The sequence below is a fragment of the Geotrypetes seraphini genome, chromosome 1, assembly GCF_902459505.1.
Source record: "Geotrypetes seraphini chromosome 1, aGeoSer1.1, whole genome shotgun sequence".
Classification (NCBI taxonomy): Eukaryota; Metazoa; Chordata; class Amphibia; order Gymnophiona; family Dermophiidae; genus Geotrypetes; species Geotrypetes seraphini.
In genome coordinates, this window is record NC_047084.1 from 243,049,970 (window position 1) to 243,075,830 (window position 25,861).

The following is a 25,861-nucleotide window of genomic DNA, read 5'->3' on the forward strand; positions in this document are numbered from 1 at the left end:
GTCAACAGAGCTCATCATCACTGAGTTAAACAATGGGATAGAAACAGCTGACATAAAATATTTTTGAGACGGCCTCTTCTTACTTGTAACCCTTGGGCACGAGGATGCATTTTGAGTCATGCTGGCAGGGGTTCAGCTCCTGGGCACAGAAATCTAGTTTCTCCTCGCACAGCTCACCTGGAACACAAAATGTAAAGCCATTTAGTTGGGAAAGGCTCAAAGTACTGAAAACAACTAGACTTGACAGAAAACATGGCCTATTTTTTTGTTATAGGTACTATTGAGATCAATGTTTCCTCATAAAATTGTCAAGCATTATAGTTCCAAATGTTGGCATCTTTGTTTTGTATATGGCGTGTGTTTTATGGGGTGCTGGAAGTTGGCTCTGCAGCCAGCCTCTATCACTAGCAGAGGGATCTCCTACAGGCAGAACTCTCTACATATTACAAGAGATGTATAACATTTTTCTTCCAAAAGCAAAATGTGCAAGAATTCCACATTATAAACTTGCTGTCAAACACACTACATTTCACCTTTGCTTTTTTTTTTTTTTTTGCTGCTCTTTTGGAACACACGTGAGAACATAAGAATGGCCACACTGGTGATTAAGCCCAAGATTCTATTTCCAAAAGTAGCCAAACCAGGTCACAAATACCTGGGCAGATCCCAGAAAGTATACACTTCCCCCTCCATATTCGCAAATTCTGTATCTATGGATTCAGTTATTTGCGATTTTTGACCAGAAATGTTTTTTTCATTTTTTGGGCTATTTTTAGCTTTTTGTAAGCCCCCCCCCCCCTTAAGCCTTACCTGGTGGTCTAGTGGGGTTTTAGGCAGGAGCGATCTTTTCACTCTCCTGCCCCTTGCAGATTGCTCACAGGAAATGGCTGCCTTGAGCTTCCATAGTCTCTTGAGCCATTTCCTGTGAGTGATCTGCACGGGGCAGGAGCATGGGAAGATCGCTCCTGCCTGAAAACCCGCTACACCACCAGGAAAGGCTTAAGGGGAGGGCTTACAGGGCTAAAAACAGCCCGGGGAAGCGGGGGATAATGGCAGAACCGGCCCAAATATTATTCACGTTTTTTCCATATTTGCGGGCCGGCTCTGCCCCTAACCCCCACGAATACGGAGGGGGAAGTGTATATGGGTCGATATTCAAAGTGAATTATGCTGCCAGAAATGGCTTCCGAACAGTTAAATCCTCTGTTTGAGGCTAACTGCTAATTTTCAGCAGCACTTAACTAGTTAGTGCTGCTGAAATAACCAGGTAAGGCTCAATTCTGACCCACAGACTGCAGTGCGTTGTACAGGAGCGGTTCAAGCCTGTTCACCACTGATTTTGTTTACCCTATTCATTCTGGTTTTCTGATACTCTGTGAACTACCAGTAGGGACCCCTGAGGAAGGAGTGTTCCTTCGAAACACGGACTGTATCGGGTCTGGTCCTCAAGAATATTGGGACCAGTTATTTTGGATATATACTTTTTATGCAGTCTATGCATTTTGTTTTTAGAGTTTTTGTGATTTTAATAAATCCCTGTACCCTGTACATTTTCTTGTAGTATTGTTTTGGTTTGCTTTTGTTGTCTTTTTACTGCAAGTTCTGTTGGTTGTTGTTGTTGTTTTTTTTTTTTTTAATCTTTATTGATTTTTAATCTAAAACAGTGTCATACAAATGAACAAACATTAGGTATTATATAAATTACACTAATATCTGTACAGGTAACATATATATCATTCAAGAGTTTTAGTTATCCTACATATAATATAATAATAAAATAATATAACAAAATATATAGTATAAATAAAGAATAAAGTTACCCAAATGTCCCCATCAATATTTATTGCCCTCCCTCCAACCCCCCAACCCCCCATGGATGTGTAAAGGTACATGAACAAAAGGAAAGATAAGATAAATACATTATTATAATTTCACAAATTTAGTGAATGGGCTCCAAACTTTATTAAATACACCACTAAGCCCCCTACACTTTGCATTAATTCTTTCATATCTGTACATAGTGCATACGTTCACCCACCAAAAAGTGTAACTTATTCTATCATGGTTCTTCCAGTTACTCGTGATCAATTGCATGGCTACACCTGTCATGATCATAAATAAACGACTCTTATATTTATCTAGAGTGGGTTTTACATGTAAAATTGTTCCACAAATTATAGCCTCATATGATAGTGGAACATTTGAATCCAAAACTAGATTTATTTGTCCCCAGATTGACTTCCAAAATATAAATATAAACGGACAAAAATATAGCAGATAATCCAAAGTCCCTATATCAATATGACAATGGTTTTTTTTGTTTTGTCAATTCTATATATGGCATCTAAAAAATTGTCACCAACTAGTGTGGCACTAAGGACCATTCTATAAAAGTTATGTGCACCTTACAGTATCATGCTTAGTACTAGTACATTGCATAACTATTAGGCATACCCATTTAGGCCAAGGGAAACCAGGCCTATACCTGTTCCTATATTGTGCGCACAACAGCGCATAATCTATAAACTAGCGCAAAACCTCTGCCCCCGATCCATGCCCTCTTTTCAGATTTATGCACTGGAACTGATGCATAACAGTTTGGGCAGTGCGCATACCAAATTGCATGCATAACTTTCAATTAATGTCAATTATAAAGTGCTAATTGACAATTAGCACCGATTAAGCCTATTAATTAAGTTGTGTGCATATTTCAGCTACTTTAGGTGCCATATACAGAATTTAGGGGTTAGTGCTGAACTGAAAACCAACTATTTTGGGGGTGTTGGAGGGGCAGAGTTGGAACTCGGCTGGTTAAGTGCCGATATTCAGCCAGGTTAACCACATAATTAGGACCACATAAAACTGAGTCTTATCTTTATGCGGTAACCCATTTAACTGGTTATTACATTACATTGATGTCTTCTATCCTGCCAATACCTTTCAGTTCTAGGCGATTTACAAAAGAATTGGCCTGGGCATTCCCAGGGAGATTACAAGGTTGATAATTCGAAAATGTATTAGGATCTGGGGAGTCGGGAAGGTTTAGCTAACTCCAGAAAGAAATTCAATACTGGTGTCCAGACATGACCAGACATAGAATTTCTGAGTTCAAAGCCAGCGGCGGTCAACAAAAACTCTGATTACTGTCAGCAGAATATTCCAACTCATTCCAACAGTATAAAAAGAATGATTGCACTGCATAAATGATGACCAGACCCTACAAGAGCAGTGTTTCGGCTTTATCTAGCCTTCCTCAGGGATCCTTAATACGTAATAACAAGCATTCAAATGACAATAAGTCTTTGAGATGAGTGCTTCTTCAGAAGTTGGGGCACAGCACGAGCACTCATCTCAAAGACTTATTGTTATTTGAATGCCGCTAAAATTATCGTGGCAGGGATATCCCTTGCTGTGATAAGCTCAGCGGCAACCCGATTCTCTAACCGGTGCCATGTTAGAGAATTGGGTTTTAAGGCAGGCTTAGGCATGATTCTCTATAGGATGCCCGTGTGCAATTCTCAGAAGCCTCTTAGGCGGCTTCTGAGACTGGGCGTCCTATACAGAATCCGGGCCTTTATGTCTACCAGGCATTTGGACAACAGCACTAGAGAATTTTCCTGTCAATATAGTGTGCTTCTTTATTACAGATGCGCCTGTCATATTAAATTTTGGATGTTTCTTTCCAATTTTATCATGTTTTTAGTATTGTGACCTACCTTGACAAGCTAGTTCAGATAGGGCAGTATATCAAAATTAATACAGTATACATAAACATATATATACTGTATATATATTCTTGAAATCTAACAGTACAGATACTGGAAAACTAGTCTTCTAATTTGCAGGGAAATATTTTGTAATTTAATACAGTCAAACCTCGGTTTACGAGTGCCGCGGTTTGCGAGTGTTTTGCAAGACGAGCAAAACATTTGCAAAATCTGCGCCTCGGAAACCGAGCTTGACTCGATTTACGAGCGCCGCCCCCCCCCCCCCCCCGCAATCCGGCATCCCCCCCCCGCTCGCGTCACCACTCCACCGCGATCTGGCATCCCCTACTCACCCACCCACCCAAACACATTCTCTTACCCCTATCTGGCACCGGCATCAGCACCAATGCACAAGACATGCCGGTGCCGGTGCCCGAAGATCTTCCCTCTTCCTTGTGCTGGGCCTTGAGAATCTGTGCATGCTCAAGACCTTCTAGCTCTCGCTTTCTCCGAGATTCTCGGAGATCTCTGAGAATCTCGGAAAGAGCGAGAACTAGAAGGACTTGAGCATGCGCAGATGCTCAAGGCCCAGCACAAGGAAGAGGGAAGATCTTCGGGTACCGGCATGTCCTGTGCGTTGGTGCTGGTGCCGGATAGGGGTAAGAGAATGTGTTTGATTGGGTGGGTGGGTGAGTGGGGGATGCCAGATTGCGGGGAGGGGGACGACAACACGAGCAGGGGGATGTCGGTTCGTGGGGGTGTGTGTGTGGAGCAGCGTCGGTAGCCTTGGGGAGTGGGTAAGGTGGAGCAGCGCCGGTGGCCTCAGGGGGTGGGGAGTAAGTTAGAGCAGTGCCAGTGGCCACTGGAAAGAGAGGGGAGGAGGTGGAACAAATCAAGCGAGTGTCCCTTACACCCTATGGGGAAACTCGCTTTGATATACGAGTAAATTGGTTTACGAGCATGCTTCTGGAACAAATTATGCTCGTAAACCAAGATTTCACTGTATATTGTTTTATTCCAAGAACATAAATAAAACTAGGTAAGGGTATAATATGAACTTTCAGGAAAGCTTTTTGCGTTGGTGATGTTTTTGTAAAGTAGGCCTTAGAGATCCAGTTTATCAACACATAGTAAAGGCTTGTTATGTGGTCATTTATGTCTAACTCAATGGAAAAATGGCTGTGTAACACATCGTTAAAGCATTTCAAGGAGAACTGTTAAACTGTAATAGTGCTTATACTATTGTATATTGGAACAGAGAAAACAAACAGATAAGAACCACTTGGTCCCCACAGTCCAGCTATTTCTGCCTGCCTATAGTGGTCTTGCAGATGTTACATGGTAAGGATGAGTAGCCTAGTGGCTAGAGCAGCAGAGTGAGAACAAGTAGCAATAGGATTTGAGCCCTGACTTCTTACCTTGTTATCTTGAGCAAGTTACCTGCCATTGCCTCAGGTACAACCCTAAGCCTGCTTAGACCACAGAAATATCTATTGTACCAGAATGTAACTCACCTTAAGCTATTAGTGAACAGACACGAACTAAACCCAAATCCTTCATTTGGTCCTTTCTCTCGCTTCCCCTGTTTTTAAGCCCTTCTGTGTCTGTGTATGGTCGCATTCTAACACACTTTTGACCCTTCCAGGTATCCATAACCCTCTTTTCCACATTCATTTTCAGTCTCTCTTCCTTCACAGTTTTCCATAACATTGAAAGTGCTACCTTCTGATATCCTATTGAGACCTGCTAGATAAATGTTTTTCTAAAGATTTATTTCCATATTGGTAATTTAGTTTCCCATGGTTTTTTTTTTTTTTTTCTGGTGTAGTTCATGCAGACTTTTCCTGATTCTTGTTTGAGGGAAAATAGAGCAGCAGATCAAACAATATAAGAAAACACAGCGCTCCTTTTACTAAGCTGCGCTAGCGCTTTTAGCGTGCGCTAACCCCGCGCTACACAAAAAATACTAACGCCAGCTCTATGGAGGAATTAGTGAATAGCGCGCGCTAAAAGCACTAGCACAGCTTAGTAAAAGGAGCCCACAGTCCTTATTAGACATAGTCCCATTTTGGCAAAATGCAGCTACACCAAGCATTTTTTTTAGACCCTGGGAGCATGTTAACTATGCGTTATTTTTTAAAAATTTTGGGAGGGTGTGTGTCATGGATGAGGAATGGACGTGAAAGCATTATCCAACTAGCTTGTTCTGATTACTATATGCTATTTGGATAATGCAGACTTAACATGGAAACATTTAGCACCTCCAAACTGAGGAAAGTGGTTCCATATTAATTATTTGTATGTGACATTATCACATGACTTACATATTTTTAACAAACCAAAGGACTAGATTCATTAAGCCCACGGATCCGATCTGTGGGCGATCCAAGGCTGGGCGACTGATTCTCAACGCACCTGCATGCAAAGCAGGCCAATCGGAGGCACGTCCCCAACCAATCGCTGAAGAGCAATTCCGGCGCATGCGCAGACCATCTTCTTTGCCTGTAGTCTGCGCATGTGCATGCACCAGCGAGGTGAAAACAAAGGAGGAGGGGTGGCAAAGTAATCCAGGCAGGCATCGAGGGCTGAGCCGGGCCCGATCTTTTCAAAGGGACTCGCAGCAGCCTTACAAAAGCTGGTTCATGCACCAGGAGGGCAGTGGAGGAAAACTGTCCAGGACAGCTACAGAACAGAACACAAACTCGCCCCGACTCTCCTGCTCTCTGCCGCCCTCCCTGCAGTGCAAGCCTGTGGTTTTAACCCACAGGTTTAAAGCAGGGCTGCACTGTGGTGTGTTCTGCAGCCCCGCTTTAAACTCCCGGGTTAAAACCACGGGCTTGCACCGCGGGGAAGGACGGTAGAGCAGGAGGGGAATACACAGGCTGGTCCAGGGCACTAGAAGGAAGTCTGCTTGTCCATGTAGATGCTTTTAACCCATGGCTCGAAGGGGGCAGAGAGGCATGACAGTCGGAAAGCACGTGAGCGACACCCCAGCAGTCGCTCCTTTTTGATTGGCCAGCCCAATCGGTGTCCCTCTTTTTTTTTTTTTAGTGACTCGCTGCCTACCTATATCTGAATGTCATTCCCCCTCATTTGCATGCACGTATCGGACTGGAGGATGATCAGGACAGAGGTTAGTGAATCGAGTTGGAGGAAAATCGGGTCGCAAAGGAGTCGCTAAGTGGTCGGGACTTGATCGGTGGGCTTAGTGAATCTAGCCCAAAGAGAAAACCTTGCCTTATTGTGAAAGAACAAACAACAAACAAGGCAAGAAAGATGTCCTAATCACCAAAATGTTAGTTTTAAACAATAAAGCTAACATTTTGGTGATTAGGACATGACTCTTGCCTTCTACATATTTTTAAAACATTTCAGTTTACCGCTGCATTAAATACGGAATTAAATATGGACTTAGCTTTAGGGAATGTCCTGTATTAAAACGTGCTAAGTTCATTTTTTAATAGCAAAAATGAAAAACAGATGTTTCTCATTCCATACCTTTTAAGATGAGTCAAATCACTCCAAACTGTCATGTAAAAAACATTTTCTCTTCACACTTAAGTGACTTTTAAGAGTAATTACTCAAAACCATTTTTCTATATCCCATGCACTAGGACGTTTTTCTAAACCGTAGAAAACTAAAGTTAACTGGTAGGATAGGTGTAAAGTATTTAGATGTATTTGAATCTCCTAATTTACTGTAATGAAACCTGAAGGGTTTGAGGAAATCAAAGACTAGATACATCAAATAAATAACTAACCGTTTTCTAAGAAACCAGACAATATTATCTGCAGTTCTTTACTCATGGCAGGCTGTCATTTTATTTTTTCTTTCTTACACAGCTTTGGTAAAGGATTTTATAAAAATAGACAATACTTCTTAAGAAACTGAGAGCCTTGAAACTAGACCATGCCGTCTACTCGTTCAATGATGTTGTAATCTAGATTGTTATTTATGGGGTACTTGAGTTTATATCAGCAAGCACCAAATTATCTACAGGATTGTTTGACAGTTTATATGCCATCAAGACCTTTGAGTTCTGCAACTCACTCAGGCCTAGTTGTTCCAACTCAGAAAAAAACTGCATTTAGAAATAATAAGGACGAGTACTTTCTCATGCGCAGGAGCAGAGTGGAATATGCTTCTAGTGTATCTTCGACAACAAAAGATCCACACCAATTTAAGAAACTGCTGAAATGTCATCTTTTTTGGGCAGATGAAAATATGCACTTTAATATGCTGTACTGGCAGAATGGATTGATAGCTCATGTCTTTTTTTACATAGATTTACGAAGAGTTTTGACATGTCATATTTGATAACGTTTTGATGTATGTGATGTATGAATGATAAGTTTGTTTAGTTTTTATTATGTATGCATTGTTGTAATCCGCTTTGAACAAAAGCCGAATGTAAGCGATGAACTAAAAACTAGAGTTGTTATAGGCAATTTATTCAATATGTGAAATCAAAATATTTTAAAAACGTTTAGAAAAGTTCTACGTATAATGCTTGCAGGAAGGCCTGGTTCTAACTATTGTTGACAACTTATGATGCACTGAGGCATGGATGTCAACCCACATGCATTTCGTTGTCACTGTCATGGATAATGTCATTCATGCCTATGGCTGTATGTATATTCTTAAATGCTAATAAAGATGATTGAACTTAAAGGCAAAAAAAAAAAAAGGTGCAATGATGGAATGGATTTGAGAGGTCCCCTCAGCGAGTCTGTTTTGCTTTCAGTGAGCACCTTCCATATTAAATAAACTTAATAAATGCATCTATTATATTTAAAGTCTTTATGTACTGGTTAATTATTGAGTAGTAGAGTTATAGTTTTTACTCCATACATCTTCTTTGTTTTAAGCTTAACAGCATGCCAAATCTTATTCTTTCTTCCGCCAAACATTGGAACTACCAACAACCTATTGTACAGTGCTACTATATGCATGGCCTGCATATTGTGAGGTTCCATAATCTTACGACGTTCCCACAAATCCAAGGTTCTCAGGACATATCATGCTACATTTTTAGGATATCCACAAGGGAATATGCATAAAATAGATTTGCATGCACATAGTAACATAGTAGATGATGGCAGATAAAGACCCGAATGGTCCATCCAGTCTGCCCAACCTGATTCAATTTAAATTTTTTTTTTTTTTTTTTTTCTTCTTAGCTATTTCTGGGCAAGAATCCAAAGCTTTACCCGGTACTATGCTTGGGTTCCAACTGCCGAAATCCCCATCAAGACCCACTCCAGCCCATCTACACCCTCCCAGCCATCGAAGCCCTCCCCTGCCCATCCTCCACCAAACGGCCATACACAGACACAGACCGTGCAAGTCTGCCCAGTAACTGGCCTAGTTCAATATTTAATATTATTTTCTGATTCTAAATCTTCTGTGTTCATCCCACGCTTCTTTGAACTCAGTCACAGTTTTACTCTCCACCACCTCTCTCGGGAGCGCATTCCAGGCATCCACCACCCTCTCCGTAAAGTAGAATTTCCTAACATTGCCCCTGAATCTACCACCCCTCAACCTCAAATTATGTCCTCTGGTTTTACCATTTTCCTTTCTCTGGAAAAGATTTTGTTCTACGTTAATACCCTTTAAGTATTTGAATGTCTGAATCATATCTCCCCTGTCTCTCCTTTCTTCTAGGGTATACATATTCAGGGCTTCCAGTCTCTCCTCATACGTCTTCTGGCGCAAGCCTCCTATCATTTTCGTCGCCCTCCTCTGGACCGCCTCTTACGTCTTTCGCCAGATACGGTCTCCAAAACTGAACACAATACTCCAAGTGGGGCCTCACCAATGACCTGTACAGGGGCATCAACACCTTCTTCTTTCTACTGACTACACCTCTCTTTATACAGCCCAGAATCCTTCTGGCAGCAGCCACTGCCTTGTCACACTGTTTTTTCGCCGTACTGTATGTAATCTATCTCATGCATATTCATTGTAGGAATCCTGAAAACCTGACCAGCTAGGTGTTCCCCAAGGACTGCTGTAGATACAAAGGGCAAAACTGGTTGTTTCTTCATGTCCATCCCACAGATACCAGTAATTGAACAGAGACAGTGCAGAGAGGTAGGGCAAAAGCTGTGAGAGATGCGATGCTATAGCTCTCCAGGCATCTCTGCGATTACCCCCTCTGAAGTCATCCTTCATCATGCAGAGATGGAAGATTCAAGGTGAAACTCCTAGGTGACAGTTTTGATGTCTGTTTCATTTCGCTGATCATATACACAAACTGACATCCATGCACCATTAAAGTAAAGGAGGAAGGGGAAAATTAAGAGCAAGAGAAAATAGGAAGAAACTAACCTTTTTCCACCTCATTCAGATTAGCAGCTGGCAGCAGACAAAGACAGAAGAGACAAGAGACTTTATACATTGTGATAGCACATTTAGCCAACATATAACTACATCAGCAGAGTAGGTAGGCTGAGGCAGAACAAGCTTTAAGCTCATAAGATACAGAAGAATGAAAAGGGACTAAAAAGGCACATAACAGACAATTCCAGGCACTCACATTTATATATGTACTACCCCTCGGAATCTGTATACCGCGACTAAAGTTGAATCCATAAATCTGTGCGCAATGCCAATTTGTGGGTGCAACTTAATTAGTTAACAAGCCAATCTGTCCTGATAATAGCACAAATTAGAAATAAAGAAAAGAGCCTAAAATATGAAGTGGAACAACAACATCCAGACCAAGGTCAGTGTTAGGGGAGGGCAAATGGGGCAACTGCCCTAGGTCTCACAGCTCCAGGGGGGCCTCCTTGGGTGGAGATGTCCTTCCCTCTGCCCCCTCATCTTTTTAAAAGCAAAGGGGTTGTTGGTGCAGCAGTGATTCTCTAGTGTTGTTCACAGCATCCTCGATACTCTTCCCCTGCCACAGTCTGCCCAAGCGGAAACATGAAGTTATGTCAGAGGGGGGCGGACCACAGCAAGGGAACAGTGCCATGAGCAGCATTAAAGAATTGCTGCTGCACAGGTGACCCCTTTGCATTTAAAAAGGTGAGAGAGGCTTTGGAACAGGGTAGGGAGAAGGGAAGGATATCCTGGCCCATGGGGGCCCCTGGACTAGATTTTTAAATGAAGGGATGGATGCTGGATAGGAGCGTATTTGGTGAGTGGGGAAATCTGGGGAGCAGGGAGGGGGCAGGGAGGAGAGGAATTTGGGGCCCTCTCCTTAATTTCTGCCCTGGGCCCCAGCATGTCTAACACTGACCCTGCTTCAGACAATGATAAAATCTGGATATAAAACCAGACTTTATTCACAAGGACAACTGAGGAGGAGGACTCAACATGGCTGTGCTTTGGCAACATAGCCTGTGTCAAGAGTCAATGAAACCCTTATTGGAAATGCTTAACAAGCATAGGTAACACCCAAGGTACCTTTTGCAAATCCAATATAGATGAAATTAACTTGTGTGATCAAAGATAAAAGTCAACATTCTGCTATTCTGTAAGTATGTTTATAATCTTCAATAGTGAGTACTTTGCACGTAGGCGTTCACGGGAGTGAAGCGTGGGTGGTATGCACACTTTACACACATAAAACTTATGAAATACTATATGTCAGGGGTGGGCAATGTCAGTCCTTGAGGGTTTTTCTAGATTTCCACAATGAATATGCATGAGATCTATTTGCATACAATGGAGGCAGTGCATGCAAATTGATCTCATGGATAGTCATTGGGGAAATCCTGAAAATCTGACTGGGTTGCAGCCCTTGAAGACTGAGGTTGTCCATACCTGCTATAAATTACACATGAGTATTTGCCATGGATGCTGGTTTTGAGAATGAATTATATGATGTTTTAGAATAATTATTAGAAGACATGGACTTTTAAACTCATATTTGAGACTGATTTCTCTACATTTGAAAACTTTTTAAAGTTTACTTTGGTTTATCTAGCATCTGAGACGTTCCAAGAAGGATTAAGATGTTGGTTGAGATGTTCCTTGGTTTTTAAGTGTTAGTCTCTCAATTATTTTAAGGGATTACAGTGAATGCTGATGTCCATCTGGGTCTTTAACATGGAAATGACATCAATGGAACGATTAGAGCAGTGGTTCCCAACCCTGTCCTGGAGGAACACCAAGCCAATTGGGTTTTCAGGCTAGCCCTAATGAATATGCATGAAGCAAATTTGCATGCCTATCACTTCCATCATATGCAAATCTCTCTCATGCTAGCCTGAAAACCCGATTGGCCTGGTGTTCCTCCAGGACAGGGTTGGGAATCACTGGATTAGAGTGAGACAACAGCATTTCAACTTTTGTTTTCAGTATTTATTTTTAGCTTTTTGAAGCCTAAATGAAAAGGTTTTTCTACTGATTCTGACTGGACAGTCCATAGGAACATCTTAGCATTCTGTTTACAATTTTGAGAAGTTCTGAGAATTTTTATCCACCCGATGATTACAAGAAGTGCATGGTGCCTCAAATGGTTTCTAAAGGAACAACATCTTTTTGCAACCTTCCTATAAAGTGATTTATGGAACAATATGAGGGTTCTCACATATTTTTATAAAGTTTAGAGGTGTTTTTTTTAAGATGTTTGTGTAAATTTGAAGCCCTCAGGAGCAATAAAGGTAGGATTTGCTATCAAGGTTGTTAAATTCACGACATTGCAGCTCGGTTTGTAGATGCTGTTAAGTGCAGCTTCCAGATTCCCTGTTGGTTTGTCATTTGAATTTATGTATTTATGTGAATAGTTTTATTTATGCAGTTATTATTAATATATATGAAATCCCCAATGTAGGTGGGTTTCTGACAGTAATTTGAAAATAAGTACCGTATTTTTCGCTCCATAAGACGCACCGGACCATAAGACGCACCCTAGATTTAGAGTAGGAAAACCAGAAAAAAAACATTCTGAACAAATTGTGTACTAATATATACTAGGCTCTGCACCCAACCCCACACTCCCTGCCAGGCTCTGCACCCCTTCCCTGCCAGGCTGTTCCTTTCATTTTTCATATACACACAATATGCACAGCAGATATAAATGATCAAAACTGACACATTTTGATCACTAAATTGAAAATAAAATCATTTTTCCTACCTTTGTTGTCTGGTGATTTCATGAGTCTCCTTCCTTCCTTTCTTCACTCAGGCCCAACAATTGTCCCTTTCTATTTCCTCCCTCCCATGTCCCAAGTTCGTGACTCCTCACTGCCTTCCAGCCTTTGTCCTTTGTTCTCTCTCCTTCCAATGCCCCAAGTTCGTGCCTCCTCACTGCCTTCCATCCTTTGTCATTCGTTCTCCCTCCCTCCCATGTCCCGAGTTCATGCCTCCTCCCCCTCACTGCCTTCCAAGTCTTTGTCCTTCCTGCCACACCGGACACTGTCTTCCTCCCTCCCTGCCATGCTGATGAAGCCTGCCTACCCTCTGCCAATTCCTCCTCCTCTGGCCTGGGTCTGCCTCTGCCGCGCCGCCACTCAAAGAAAGTAAGGGAAGGGCCAGCGTGCAGTGATTGCACGTCGCTGGCCGACAAGCCTTCACCTGACATCAGAACTGACGTCAGTTCTGACATTGGGAGAAAGCTTTGAGTGGTGGTGCGGCGGTGGACCTGGGCCAGAGGAGGAGAAATCAGCAGAGGGTAAGCAGGCTTCAATACGGCAGGGAGGGAGGAAGACAGTGTCCGGCGTGGCACGCTGACCCTTCCCTTCTCTTCCCTTCCTGGAGTTGCAGCGTAGTGGCGGCCAGCAGGAAGCAGCGGTGGCAGGCAGGCAGGCGGGCGACAGGCAGCCAGCATACCCCCGACGTGTGGGACATTTTGAAGAGGTACAACGGGGTGGGTAGAGGTGTTTTTAAAAAATTACCTTCGCTTCATAAGACGCAACCAAATTTCCACTCAATTCTGGTTGGAAAAAAGTCCATCTTATGAAGCGAAAAATACAGTATTTGTGTACAGTGGGGTTTAAAACCAGCATTTATCTGTCTGTGTTGAATCTGAAAAACAATAAGGGTTTTTCACTGCTACGAATCTGGCTGCAGGAGAATTGTATTCGGTCATACAGTAACTTGTAGGTTACATAGCTTAGTGTTTGCATTGGGACCGGGGGGGGGAGACCTTATACAAATTATGTACTGAGGTGATGAACACAAGACATTTGGGAGGAATGTTATACCTGTTAAGGGATTGTTTCATAAAAGTGAATAAAGCTTGTAGACCCAAATGATTATATAAATTAAAAAAGAGCTTGATCAGAATAGGGGCAGTAGAAACCTACTCCCCATGAGTTCAAGAGAGAGAAGAAATGGTTGGGGAAAAGTTCAGAAATAAAAAAGGAGAAATGAGTTTTGCAATGTACAGAATTATATTTGTATACTGAAGGAAAGAAGAAGCAACCCTTGGGAGCTAAGCTCAAGGCAAAAGTCTTTGGGAGCAGCTCAGGGTCAAAGGAGAAGGAGGAGAAATAGCAGCTCTTGGGAGCTAAAATTCATGGCAAGCTATCTTTGGGAGTGGCTCAGGGCAAAAGAAAAGGGCCTGTGGAGGCACTATTGGTGCCTAGAGCCAAGAAGAGCAGAAGAAACCCTGTGTCTGGTGGTTACAGAGCCCTGTTTAAGGCTGGTAATCTGAACCCCAGCAGTGAACTACCTCTTGGAGAAGAACAAGGCTACCAGGTTGTGATCTGCAATAGTAGCCCAAATGAGGTACAAGACTACCGGAGTGCAATTTGGTATTAGTAGCCCAACAGAAGGACAAAGTTATCCATGTTACAGATGCCGGTACCAGTAGCCCAACAAGGGAGAAGGCTCCCCAGAAGCGGTTAGTAGAGGAGGAGAGCTCTTGGGAAGGCAGAGGTCCTCAGAGCTCAGAGAGCATCCAGGAGGCTACAATGAGAGCAGGCCCAGCTGGTATGGAAGAACCCCAGCCACCTACCCCTGAGAGCTTCAAAGAATGGGCGAGATTTAGGTTACTGGGTAAGGGTGGACTGGACAGGAGAGGAGGGATTTAGTAACACAGCTGCACCCACTTATAGACTTAACAGAGAAATTTGGGAGGAGCTTGCAGCTTTAGTTTTGGCAATCAGAACTGAAAGAGATTTCAATGGTTTCAAAAGACTAAAACAGAATTGAGAGTTTAAAGGTTCAAAAGAATATGAGCTAATGGTTTTGGATATCTGAAACAGACTAATAGTGTTGGATTAACTGCATAAATATTGGTTTAAGAGTGTGAATACTGACACTGTTGAAAGCTCTTTATGGGAACTGGCTTTTATGATTAGGCCTATGCACATAGTTCAAATAAAACTGCTTAATTTATTAACCTTGTTCACGTAAGTCTTTTTTGGGATTTTTCCTGGGGGGGGAGAAGAAGGTGATTCCACCTGCTAACACTTCTTTCCCCCAAGTAGAGGCACTGCGTGCTAAATGAGTGAGGGACCGACGGACAATGCCTTCAGGGGACTCCAGCCAGGCTGGGCTCAGAGCCACTCTGAAAGGGGTGCTACATAAATATATTTTTGATATTAGATTTTTACCAGTTAGAGTTCGATTTTAGCACCAATTGAATGAGTCTTTTTAATTTTTTTTATTGTGGTTAAATGACTGCATCTCTATAATTGTGGTTTTTAAAATATGTCCATGCCCATTCTTTGGTTTCTAGTTTGTTTGTTTTTTCCAAAATATTTTAATAAATTTAAATATGTCATTACAATTGAAATATAAAATTATAATAAAAAATTAAATAAATAAATAAACTAAACATCAAGGTTGACCTCAATAAACATAATATACAAAAAACCCCCACCAACATCAGGGTTGTCATAATATAATGAAGAAATTTAAAATGATTTAGAACTGCTTATTGAACATGAAGGAGTAAAGGATTGTAAGGTTCTGGTTTGTTTTTAATTTTGTATTTATTAATTTACTAATCTTTGATGTGAACCTTATTTAAGTTTTTAACCTACATAATATATTTAGTTTGTGTATGGTTTTATGATTCTACTAATATATTTTTATGTATATGAATGTTCATAGTATTTGAAATGCCCCTGAAGCAGTCCCAAGCGAAACACAGTCATGTCAGGCACCTGTTTTTAACAACTCAGAGTAAAATTAGTGAATAAAGATAAGTTCTATTCTTCTCATCGGTTTGCTGTTATCATTGTTTCCACATTTGATCTTGTTAGCTGACTGCCTTGTTTTTAGGGTCCTTTACCTAGATGTATGCATGGCTGTGCATAAAATATAATCTATAATTTATATGTATAAATGCGTGCTCCACTGAAACTCTGTCCATGCGCACACCCACTGACAAAGTACGTGCCATCAAAGCATGTAATTTTCCGCTAGTTGTTATTCTAAAAGAGGTCTTTTACATACATAATAACCCATTGGCTTGCGTAAAAGACTAGAATATAATCATTTATGCGCCTTCTTGCCACCTAAAACTAAGTGGCTTTCCTTATAGATTAGCCCCAATAGGTACATAGAAAATGTTATAGTGCACTCATATAGCTATTTTTTTACATCTGTACTCCGCCAAACAACAGAATCTTATCAATCAATACAAATATGTCCTGAAAACCAGTAAAGCCCCCTCCTGTAAATCAGTACCTAATGAAATTCATCAATCAAAGACCATAGTAAAAAGTTATGGTTTTGCGTAGCTTCCAAAAGATGGCTTTGCTCATTAACAACTGTCAGTTCTTGAGGCAAACTCTTCAAATGCACTGGGCCAAGAATAATCTTTCTTATCTCCATTTCTTAATCAAGCTTGTCACACAGGCTCCAGCAGGAAGAACTGTGTTGTATAAATCATACCCCAGGGAATATAGTATCTCAGACATATTGTCAAATTATTCATTGCTTTGAAAACTAAGAACTCTATTTAAACAAAGACTTGCGCTCCACTGGGAGTCTACATAAGGTCTTCAGCATCCGGGTAATATGCCCTAGACACCTAACACCCGACACAAGCCATGCCACTGTAATTTATATCAGTAGAAGCCTTCTCAGTTAATTTTTTGGTGACCCTATATAAAGTGCAATACAAGTAGGTCATATAAGCTGTCATGTCTGGGAATCTCATTGATAAGTTTGTTTTTGCTTAATGTGGGCTTATTCAAACTGTCTAAAGCACCCCTGAAAATGCTAAGAAAAAAAATGCTAAAAAAATATATATATATTTAACCTATGAATTGACATTATTAAACATAAAAGTAAGCTTTAACAACAGGAGGTTACGTCTCATGACCTCCATCATATTTTTCAATCCCTCTACCTTCACATAAAAGCGGTTTCCCTTCAGGAGACCCAATTTAAAATACTGCACAGGGCATACCTCACTCGTTCTCGGGGGCACATTATGGGCCTCTGGGATTCTAGTCTCTGTCTTAAATGCAAGCTCGAGTGCACTACATTGCAGTTTTGGACTCCGGTGTGAGCATGTTTACAAAATGTCCTTGCTTGTGATCTCCCCTGGAATGCTCCTGCTTTATTGCTGGGGTTGTACAGGAGTGGACCCAGCATTGCCTGGACCCACCCTCTTTGAAATTTGCTCTACATACCATTTTGCTGGGGAAAAAACTTATCTTACAACAGTGGGCCTCTGCTGAAGCTCCCACTTATGTCCGATGGCTTGCTATGCTGAAACAACAGGCCCGCTATGAACTGGACTCTTACTCGTCCCGGCCGCAAGACCCATGGAAAGTGTACTGTGGGCTGTGGGATGCTTGTTTGTCACTCTGATACTATGCCATACCTCCTTGACTCTGGGGGGTGTTGGGATTCCACGCTTCTTTTGTTTTCAATTTTCTTTGACTATATGTCAAGCGGAGCTGTCTCCCTTACCTTATCTTTCTCTTACCTACTCCTGAAGTTTTGATTGAAGTGTGATGAGTGTGTGACTGTATGTTTGCGTGTGAGCGCATGAGTCTGGGTGTCCTGAATCGTTTGGGGATTCTGTTCAGATTTTTTGATAAAATGACAGATACCAGTGCTGCCTGTACTGTACTGATTCATTCATTCATATGTCAAAACCATTTTGTTACTGGTCTTCTGTGGCTTTTTCTCCTGTACGGGTCTTCCCACCATTAGTTACTGAGTTGTTAGACTATATATATTTGATTTCCTACTGGGCACTCTGTGTCGGACTTGTTCCTTCATTCTTCATGGCTGTGTATTTTTGTGCATTTGATCCTTGTGTATCTTTATGTTCCTGTATTTTTATTTATTTGTACTGCACCTGGTTCTTCTCTGCCTCAATAAAAATGATATTACAAAAAACAAACAATCAGAAAACTGTGCTCCTTGGGGGTATTTCTACAGGTGACCTGAATGTGTAGTACAGTGTTTTTACACACTCAAGTAGGTACTGATAAAATTGTCCCATAGGCTCAGAAACCTAATACCTGTTTTTATGCAATAACCCCCGGATTCTATTTTTGCATGGATCAAAGATGCGTGTGCAAATTAATTAATTAAAAATCTATTAACTAACAATAAATAGATGTCAATAATGAATTATTGCATAATATTCACAGGAATTAGATTTTGAGTGTGCATCTTCCTGCATGTGTCTAAATCCTCTAACGTGCAACCCAAAAGGGGGCATAATCAGGGGTAGGGCAGGTGAGTTCCAAAAATTTGCATGTGGAGTTATAGAATACTACAATTTCTGCACCCAAATGCCAAGAGTTGGACTCCAGCATTTACATAAGGTTTCAGGTGATGTATCAGTGCCCAAATATGGGAAAGAAAATGGGCTCTGACCCCTGGATTCTAAATAGGGCACTGTGTGTCCAACTAAATTGGCTACCGAGCCAATTAGGCCAATGATTTGGTGCAAATTCTATAACAATGCACACCCAAATCCCATAGCCTGCAACCCAACAGGGGATGTGATCACGGGAGGTGAAAGAGTGGGTCAGGAGTGTTCCTAAAATTTGTACGCAGTGTTATAGAATACTAGGGATGTGTGCCAGGAATTACATCTGGTTTCAGCAGGCATATGTCCTGGAACCCAAATTTGGGCAACAAAATCAGAACTCAGTGCAAATTCTGTAATGGGTGATCATCTTTGGTGGATGATTTTTTTTATTCCCATTTACTGAATCCAGTCTTAAGAGCTATTCTATAAAGAGTGCTCAAATCAGAACAATCTTTAAAGAATGGGCTCTACACCAATTTATTCTGGCGCTAAAATTGGGCCAGAAGAAATAGTAGAGGATACTACTTTTGATATTGGAGTGAGCTGTGCATTGACACCAGCTGGCTTTTATTGCTGACAAAAGCTGTTATGATACCGGCAAGTTACCCCTGAAGCAGCCTTGTTTGGCAAAACGCGTTGGGCGTTGTTGCTGGGAGCACTCTGAATAAACGTGGATTTATCTCCAGAGTGTCTACCATTTCTTCTGTTCCATGTTGGATTCCTTGGTGGACCGTTTGCCATGTTGTTTCCTAATGCCAAAATTCGGGTGCCATTTATTGAATCTGGTCTTAAACGTATATGCATTTTCTGTATACTGAGTTGTGCAGCATTCTCTGTATACTGAGTTGTGCATGCATTTTATAAAAACAACAAAAATAAAACTCCATTTATCAACGTCACACTAAGCACCAAAATACTTATTATTGACAAAAGAATAAGCCTCAGTTAATGGCGAGTCTATCTTATAACTCTACCAATTCTACATCACAGGCATAAAAAAAACTTTCATGCAATATTAGTAATGGCACAAGGAAAAAATACTATTGAATTCCACAGGAAAAGCAAAAAAAACGCCCCACTCTTTAAGCCAACAATCATTTCGTGACAAAAACCACCACTTCTTCAGGGCCACTGAACCTTCGCAGCTGTTTAGATACTCCTGCATACCTTTTTTGAATTTTGCATTTTATAAAATATATAGGTGTCAGTTTCTACCTGCACATACACACTCCTGCCTCAAAACAGGTATAACTTTGTGCAGGAAACCTCTGAATAGGTATTTTATAAAGACACAGAGGTGCTTATTCTACCTTTAAAAAGAGGCAATGCATCTTTTCTGCCTTGTCTAGGACTGCAGGAGTAGCCTGATGGTTAGCACAATAGACTGCTCCATGTGACCCTGCACAAGTCACTTAACCCTACAATGCTTCAGGTACAACCCCCCCAAACCCCCCCACAAAACCCAACAACTTACCCTTCCTCCCTTTATGAAGCTGTATAAGGGTTTTTTATCACCAGCCATGGCAGCAAAAGCTCCGACGCTCATATGAGCGATAAAAAACCCTAACGCAGCTTCACAAAACAAGGGAGGGGAGGAGGTTAGATTAGACCCCACTAGGGACAAAGAAAGTACCTGTATATAAGATGTAAATTGCCTTAGTTGTACCACAGAAAGGCAGTAATCTAAATACATGATCATTGCCCTTAAAAAAAATTACTCTCCGCATAAAGGTAGTTACTGTGATTCACTATTAAAAACTGATCAGCCAACTGGTTTTCTTTAGCTCTTGTATTCCACCAGATAACAGGACACTTGTCTTTGTAAAAGCACTTTGGAAGATCCTAATCATTCTAATTCTATCACTAAATACATTTGCCTTGTCTTATTATTGATATCTCTGACTCACAGCTATACATTACCTGCAGCTTGAGTGCACACAAGCGCCCATACTCTGGGAATTCAACTCATTAATCATGCTTATATAGCACTTAACCCTATCCAGAAAAAGACACAGGACAAAGTATAATCATTTTACTAAGACAATTTAGAAAGAATAATTACATTTCCATTTTAGGGTGCTTCATTGGGCTGGTGATCTTTGGCCTAAAGCTACTGGGTTCCTACTATCTCTTTCTTAAGAGCTGGACATCATTCTTGGCTCCACTGAAAGAGGTAGGGAGGGGACAGCTACACGTCCTGTGTCTGCTCATATAGTTCAAGTAATAAAAGTGACATACTGAGGCTGAAGTTAGAAGGGGGGGGGGGGGGAGTCACAGAAGTGCAGTTCTACCCAGTGGCATAGCAAGAGCAACAGAAATTGCTGCCCAAGTCGCTCTGACATCACTTCCTAGGTGCGGGGCCCAGAAGTGACGTCAGAGCGAGGCGACACCAACGCGGGCAGCAAGTTTGTAATGCTGCTCGCACAGGAAAAAGTTAAGAGGTACGAGGGAAGGGGTGTACGCGTGTGGCAGGGAGGGGTCAGGAAGCGGGGGGTGGGTGGGCAGAGAGGAGGATTGGTGCCTGCACCCTTTACTGGTTCTAACTTTAAAAGGGGCACCTCTTCCAATCTGTGATAAATCCTACAGCAAACATGCATGCACTGGTGAGAAACTTGGACTAGGAAGCCAACCTAGACCCTTACCAGGATAATCTACACGGCTTGTGCTCTTAGGGCAGAAAATCAAGAAGGAAGAAAGCATACTATAAGGGGAAACTATCATACCTTTAGCCACAGATACGCTATCAAAGGCTGCAAGAACAGAGAAAGTGTGTAAACAAAGACTTGGACCAGGGAAAGGACGAGGCATGCTAGTCACTGTAGACACAAAGGCCCTGATTCTGTATAGGATGCCCGGGAGAGGTGTCCTATATAGAATCGGGCCTACACTAACCCCAGTTCTGTAACTGGCTTCCATGTTACAGATGCCGGTTAGAGAATCGGGTTAGAGTAGACAAGAGATAAGTATAGTGGCAAGGGATAAGTATAGTGGCCGCCTGTCTGATCACCGGCAGAAGGGTGCCCAACCCCTCCTGCCGGAACGCCACCCCTGCCCCCGAAACATTTAAAGGTTAGTTGGGGGGGAGGTTAGTTGGGGGGAGGTTAGGGGAGTCATTGGGGGGAAGTCGTTAGCATGGGGGGGTCCGGAGGGGGTCCGGCTTTCCGGTAGGAGGGGTTGGGCACCCTCCTGCCAGCGATTGGGAGTTTGGGGGGGGGGGTGTTCCGGCAGGAGGGGTTCGGCACTCTCCTGCTGGCGATCTAGAGTTTCGGGGGGGCAGGGCGGCGTTCCAGCAGGAAGGGTTGGGCACCCTCCTGCCTGTGATCGGATAGGCAGCCGCGGCCGCTATACTTATTGCGGCAGGGAGATCCCTTGCCGCGATAAGTATAGCGGCCGCGTCTACTTACAATGTAGGCCAGCATTTTGCTGACCTACATTTTAAGCATCTCTTCCTCTAATAGGGAGACGCGTAGGGCCGCCTAGGTTCGCCTAAGGCCCTTAGGCGAGCTTAGGCGTCTTGCAGGCCTCCCTAGGCTCCCAGAGGCGCCTTCAATATAGGCGGCCTGCCTGGGGAGAATTTTTTTTAAAAAACGTGCATCCCGATTAGCTGATTAGACAGCTGTAGGACACCTACAGCTGCCTAAAATCGAGACGGCACTTTGCAGAATCAGGGCCAAACTGCATGTGCTCTCCTTTGGCATACAACAGGAAATTGGCCCAAAAACATAGACTCAAAACTAGAACACAGCACACACAGACATGCACCCACATGCTTGAAGGATTGAAAACGAGCAAGGGACCTGCAGTGTGTACAATCTGCACCTAGGGTAGACACAAATCACAAAAGAGCATCTGTTTCACCAGCAGGCCCCAAAGACACAATCACCATGCCACTGCACACAAGCATCCATGCTGAAAATCAAAGACCTATGAAGGGGAATATTCATGAGATGGCTGGTCAGAGCTAGGTGCAGCTGGTCGGTTGAATTTTCATACACTTGAGGGCCCTTCACCAGCAACCGAGTCACATGCTCCTATCACCTTAGTAGCCGGGAGGTAAGATACCTCACTCTAACCTCCAGACAGTCAGTGGGTTCTCCGTCTGAAGAAAAAACTATTTGCAGCAGAAATAAAATTACTCTGGAAGCACACACTGGAACCATTAACAATGTGAAAGAACATTCAATCTCAGCCACTATGACATAATACAGAAAAAAAAGTAATACTGTATTTACCAGCTAGCAGGATACTGATCCAGGAAGGCCAGCTGGCAGGGCACTGGGCCAGAACCCTAGTTGAGGAAGACCAGCTGCAGAAGGTCAGGCAGTGCATTGGTGAGTATGGCTTCAGAGGTGGTTAGTGAGCTGCTTGTTATTTTGGGCACAGACTGGGAATGAGCATGACCATATGATGGACATATTTGTAATAATGTCCAGCAGCACCACTTTACAACCACACGGAGTATTTCTCACATCAGACCTAGAGGAACTAGAAGATTTGGTTTTCAGGATATGCAAAATGAATACGCATGCGATGGATTTGCAAACAATAGAGGCTGGGCTCGCAAATATCTCTTATGCATATTCATTGTGGACATCAGATATAGCAAACTGAGTAGAGGGTACTATACACCAGGACTGTTTTGAGAAACACTGATACAGGAGGGTTTGGGCTCACATTGAAAAGATAAAACACCGTCACTGCCTCTGTGTAAAACTGATTAACTGTTTGAAGCAAAAGGGCAGAGCAAGGAGAATGGTGACTCTCTAGCCTACCTCTAGTTGTCTCCAATTATATACGTTAATGGTTATTTGGTTCTGATAATGGCTGAGAATGCAGAAGGTGACTAGAGCTTTCTGTCTTATAGGTCTCTTTTCTATAAAATGTGATGGTTGTGAGGAACACGTTAAAAAGGGACCTGGCTAGTGTGGTATCTGTAAAGTCAAAATCCTCTGTACAGAGGGTTTGTCAGACAGCTGGGGAAGCTGTGAAGAGCCCAGAAGGGTAGGAGTGAAGAGACCTGAAGCAGAAAGGCTCTATTTCCCTCTTCTGTGCTTGTTGATACAGGGAAGGCTGTTTTCAGCAGAGTTGTCATGAAAACAGTGTGGGGATTGAGCAGTTAAAATTCAGTGTGAGGGGGAGGTACTGTATGTTTTGGACCGCAATGATCTAGCTTAATAGAGAAGCCAGCTATTATTCAAAGAAAAAGAAAACACTTTGGGAAAATCTATAAAGGCCACCAAAATTTAGGCGTCAAAACGCAGTGCGCAGAGCGTGAATAAATACTATATTGATATCTGAGCGTCCAGATTGTTGTAGAATACTAGTATAAGTTGGCAATTAGGTGCTTACATTGAGGTGGGACCACTTATGTAAATAGTAAGTGTAAACTCATGCACCTAAATGTAGCAATCAGTGTTTCTTATCTGTTCCCTCTTTACGTGATATAGGGCTCCTTTTACAAAGCCGCGCTAGCGGGGTTAACGCGCGCGATTTTTCATCACGCGCTAAACCCCACGCTGGCCAAAAACTACCGCCCGCTCAAGAGGAGGTGGTAGCGGCTAGCGCGCCCGGCGGTTTAGCGCGCGCTATTACGCGCGTTAAACCGCCAGCGCCCCTTTGTAAAAGGAGCCCATAGTTTACAATACTCTCTGTGGTTGCACCAACACTATGGAATGCCCTGTCAATATCGCTCAGACAGCAGGATACTTTACAGAAATTTAAATCAGAACTCAAAACATTTTTTATTCCAAGGTGTTTTTTAACATGTAAGATTTTAAGGGGGGGTATATTTGTTTAATCTTGTTTCGTGCTTTTAAAAAAAATCTTTTCTTTTGTTAATGGAGTTCCTTTTCTTGGAGTTTAAAATTGTAAACCGCGCTGCTGTTATTGTGAAGGGCGGTGTATAAGTATTTTTTTTTTTTAAATCTTTATTCATTTTCAAACTTACAATAAGTGTGTCAATATGTTAAAACAGATTAACAATAAATATATCACTTAATAATCATCAATGGTACATAAACATAGCATACCTTTCGAATCTAGTCAGGCCACGTCACCTTCTTTGTGTTTGAGAAAATTAATCATGCATTTCTACATCCACGGGGCTGACAGGTAGTCAGATAATCATTTCCAGGACTTTTTACCACAAGAAGACGTTGGATAAACTATATTTGTATCAGATCGCTATGGCATGGGATGTTTTACTTGTTACAATTAGGGGACTAGGAAATTAATTGAGCTTTCTGACACACCCTTAAAACATTTCTGTTTCACAAATATCTGAATATGGATTAAGATATAGCGATCTTGTGGTTTCAGGCTGTGGCCTGTGTTGGTGTTCATTTTGGAAGACATTCGAACGCAATCTTTCTTTTTATTAATATGACATGTGTATTGTACCACTGTATATGATTTCAAATTGTATTTTCATGCTTTGCAATCTACCCTACACTGATTGGGAGCTGGCGGAATATAAAATCAGATATTATATTAAATCCAGAAGATACCTTCACTAGCACAGACATATACATACATATTCTTCTCTCCCTACCGCCCCCCCACCCCCGGTACCATCTTCTAGCATTAATGCAATGCCAGTTCTAAAGAAAGCGAATCACACTGACACAATGAAGAACTTTTTCCCTGCCGCATGGAACCCACTTAGCAACTCAGCTAATTAGGACCTCACTTCTGTGCTTTCCTCTACCTCCGCGAAATCACATTTTTCAGACATCAAACAAATTCTTCATACCATTAGCATTCCACAGAACTTGATGACTGCCATTTAAGGGCCCTATTTATTAAGCAGAAAATCCTCAGTAAACAGGGCTGTTAGCAACAAACTAATCACGGTGTAATTTGGAGAAATTAGTCATCCAGACATCCTTTGGCAAACAGAAGGGTTGGTAGGGGCCTGAGATATTCAAGACGCCTGTTCCACCCTATTTACATGAGGCTATGAAGCATAAACATCATCAAATCTAATTAGAACAAGACAGAAAAGCTGCAAACAGTAATAATAAAATATACACCCACACTTTAAAACGATTTGTATACATTCGTTTCAGGCCTTTCACTCAGTGTGCAACTTGGATAAAAATACAGATCTTCCCATTGCAAAATATGTTTTTCCCTTTATTCCCCCCCCCCCCATTATACTGAAGTTTGCAGTGTATAAATACTTTACAATGCAAACATATGATATAGAATTAACAATAACAAAAACTACAGGCACAGGATGAGACAGACCTGTTTTGGAAAACAGACCCCCATGAACACAGACATCCTGATAAAGACAGGTAAATGGTTTTTTTTGCTCATTTTTCACTCAGGGCCTTTGTTCCACTGAAATCTAGGCATGATTTAGAACAAAAATATCCACATATTTCACTTCAGGTTACAAATGTCAAACCTTCATAAACACTGCTTTTACCTTGCATTCTGGACAAGATTCTTTTCTCCCCC

The 25,861-nt window shown here is 42.0% G+C and overlaps 1 protein-coding gene across 1 annotated transcript in view; it reads right to left on the minus strand.

Moving 5' to 3' along the window:
* Positions 1-25,861, minus strand: part of SLIT2 (slit guidance ligand 2) — an 846,763-nt gene that overhangs the window by 53,658 nt on the left and 767,244 nt on the right. The window contains exon 29 of the mRNA XM_033948663.1: positions 84-177. Coding sequence (XP_033804554.1) covers positions 84-177 — 94 coding nt within the window. The remainder of the gene's footprint in view (positions 1-83; positions 178-25,861) is intronic.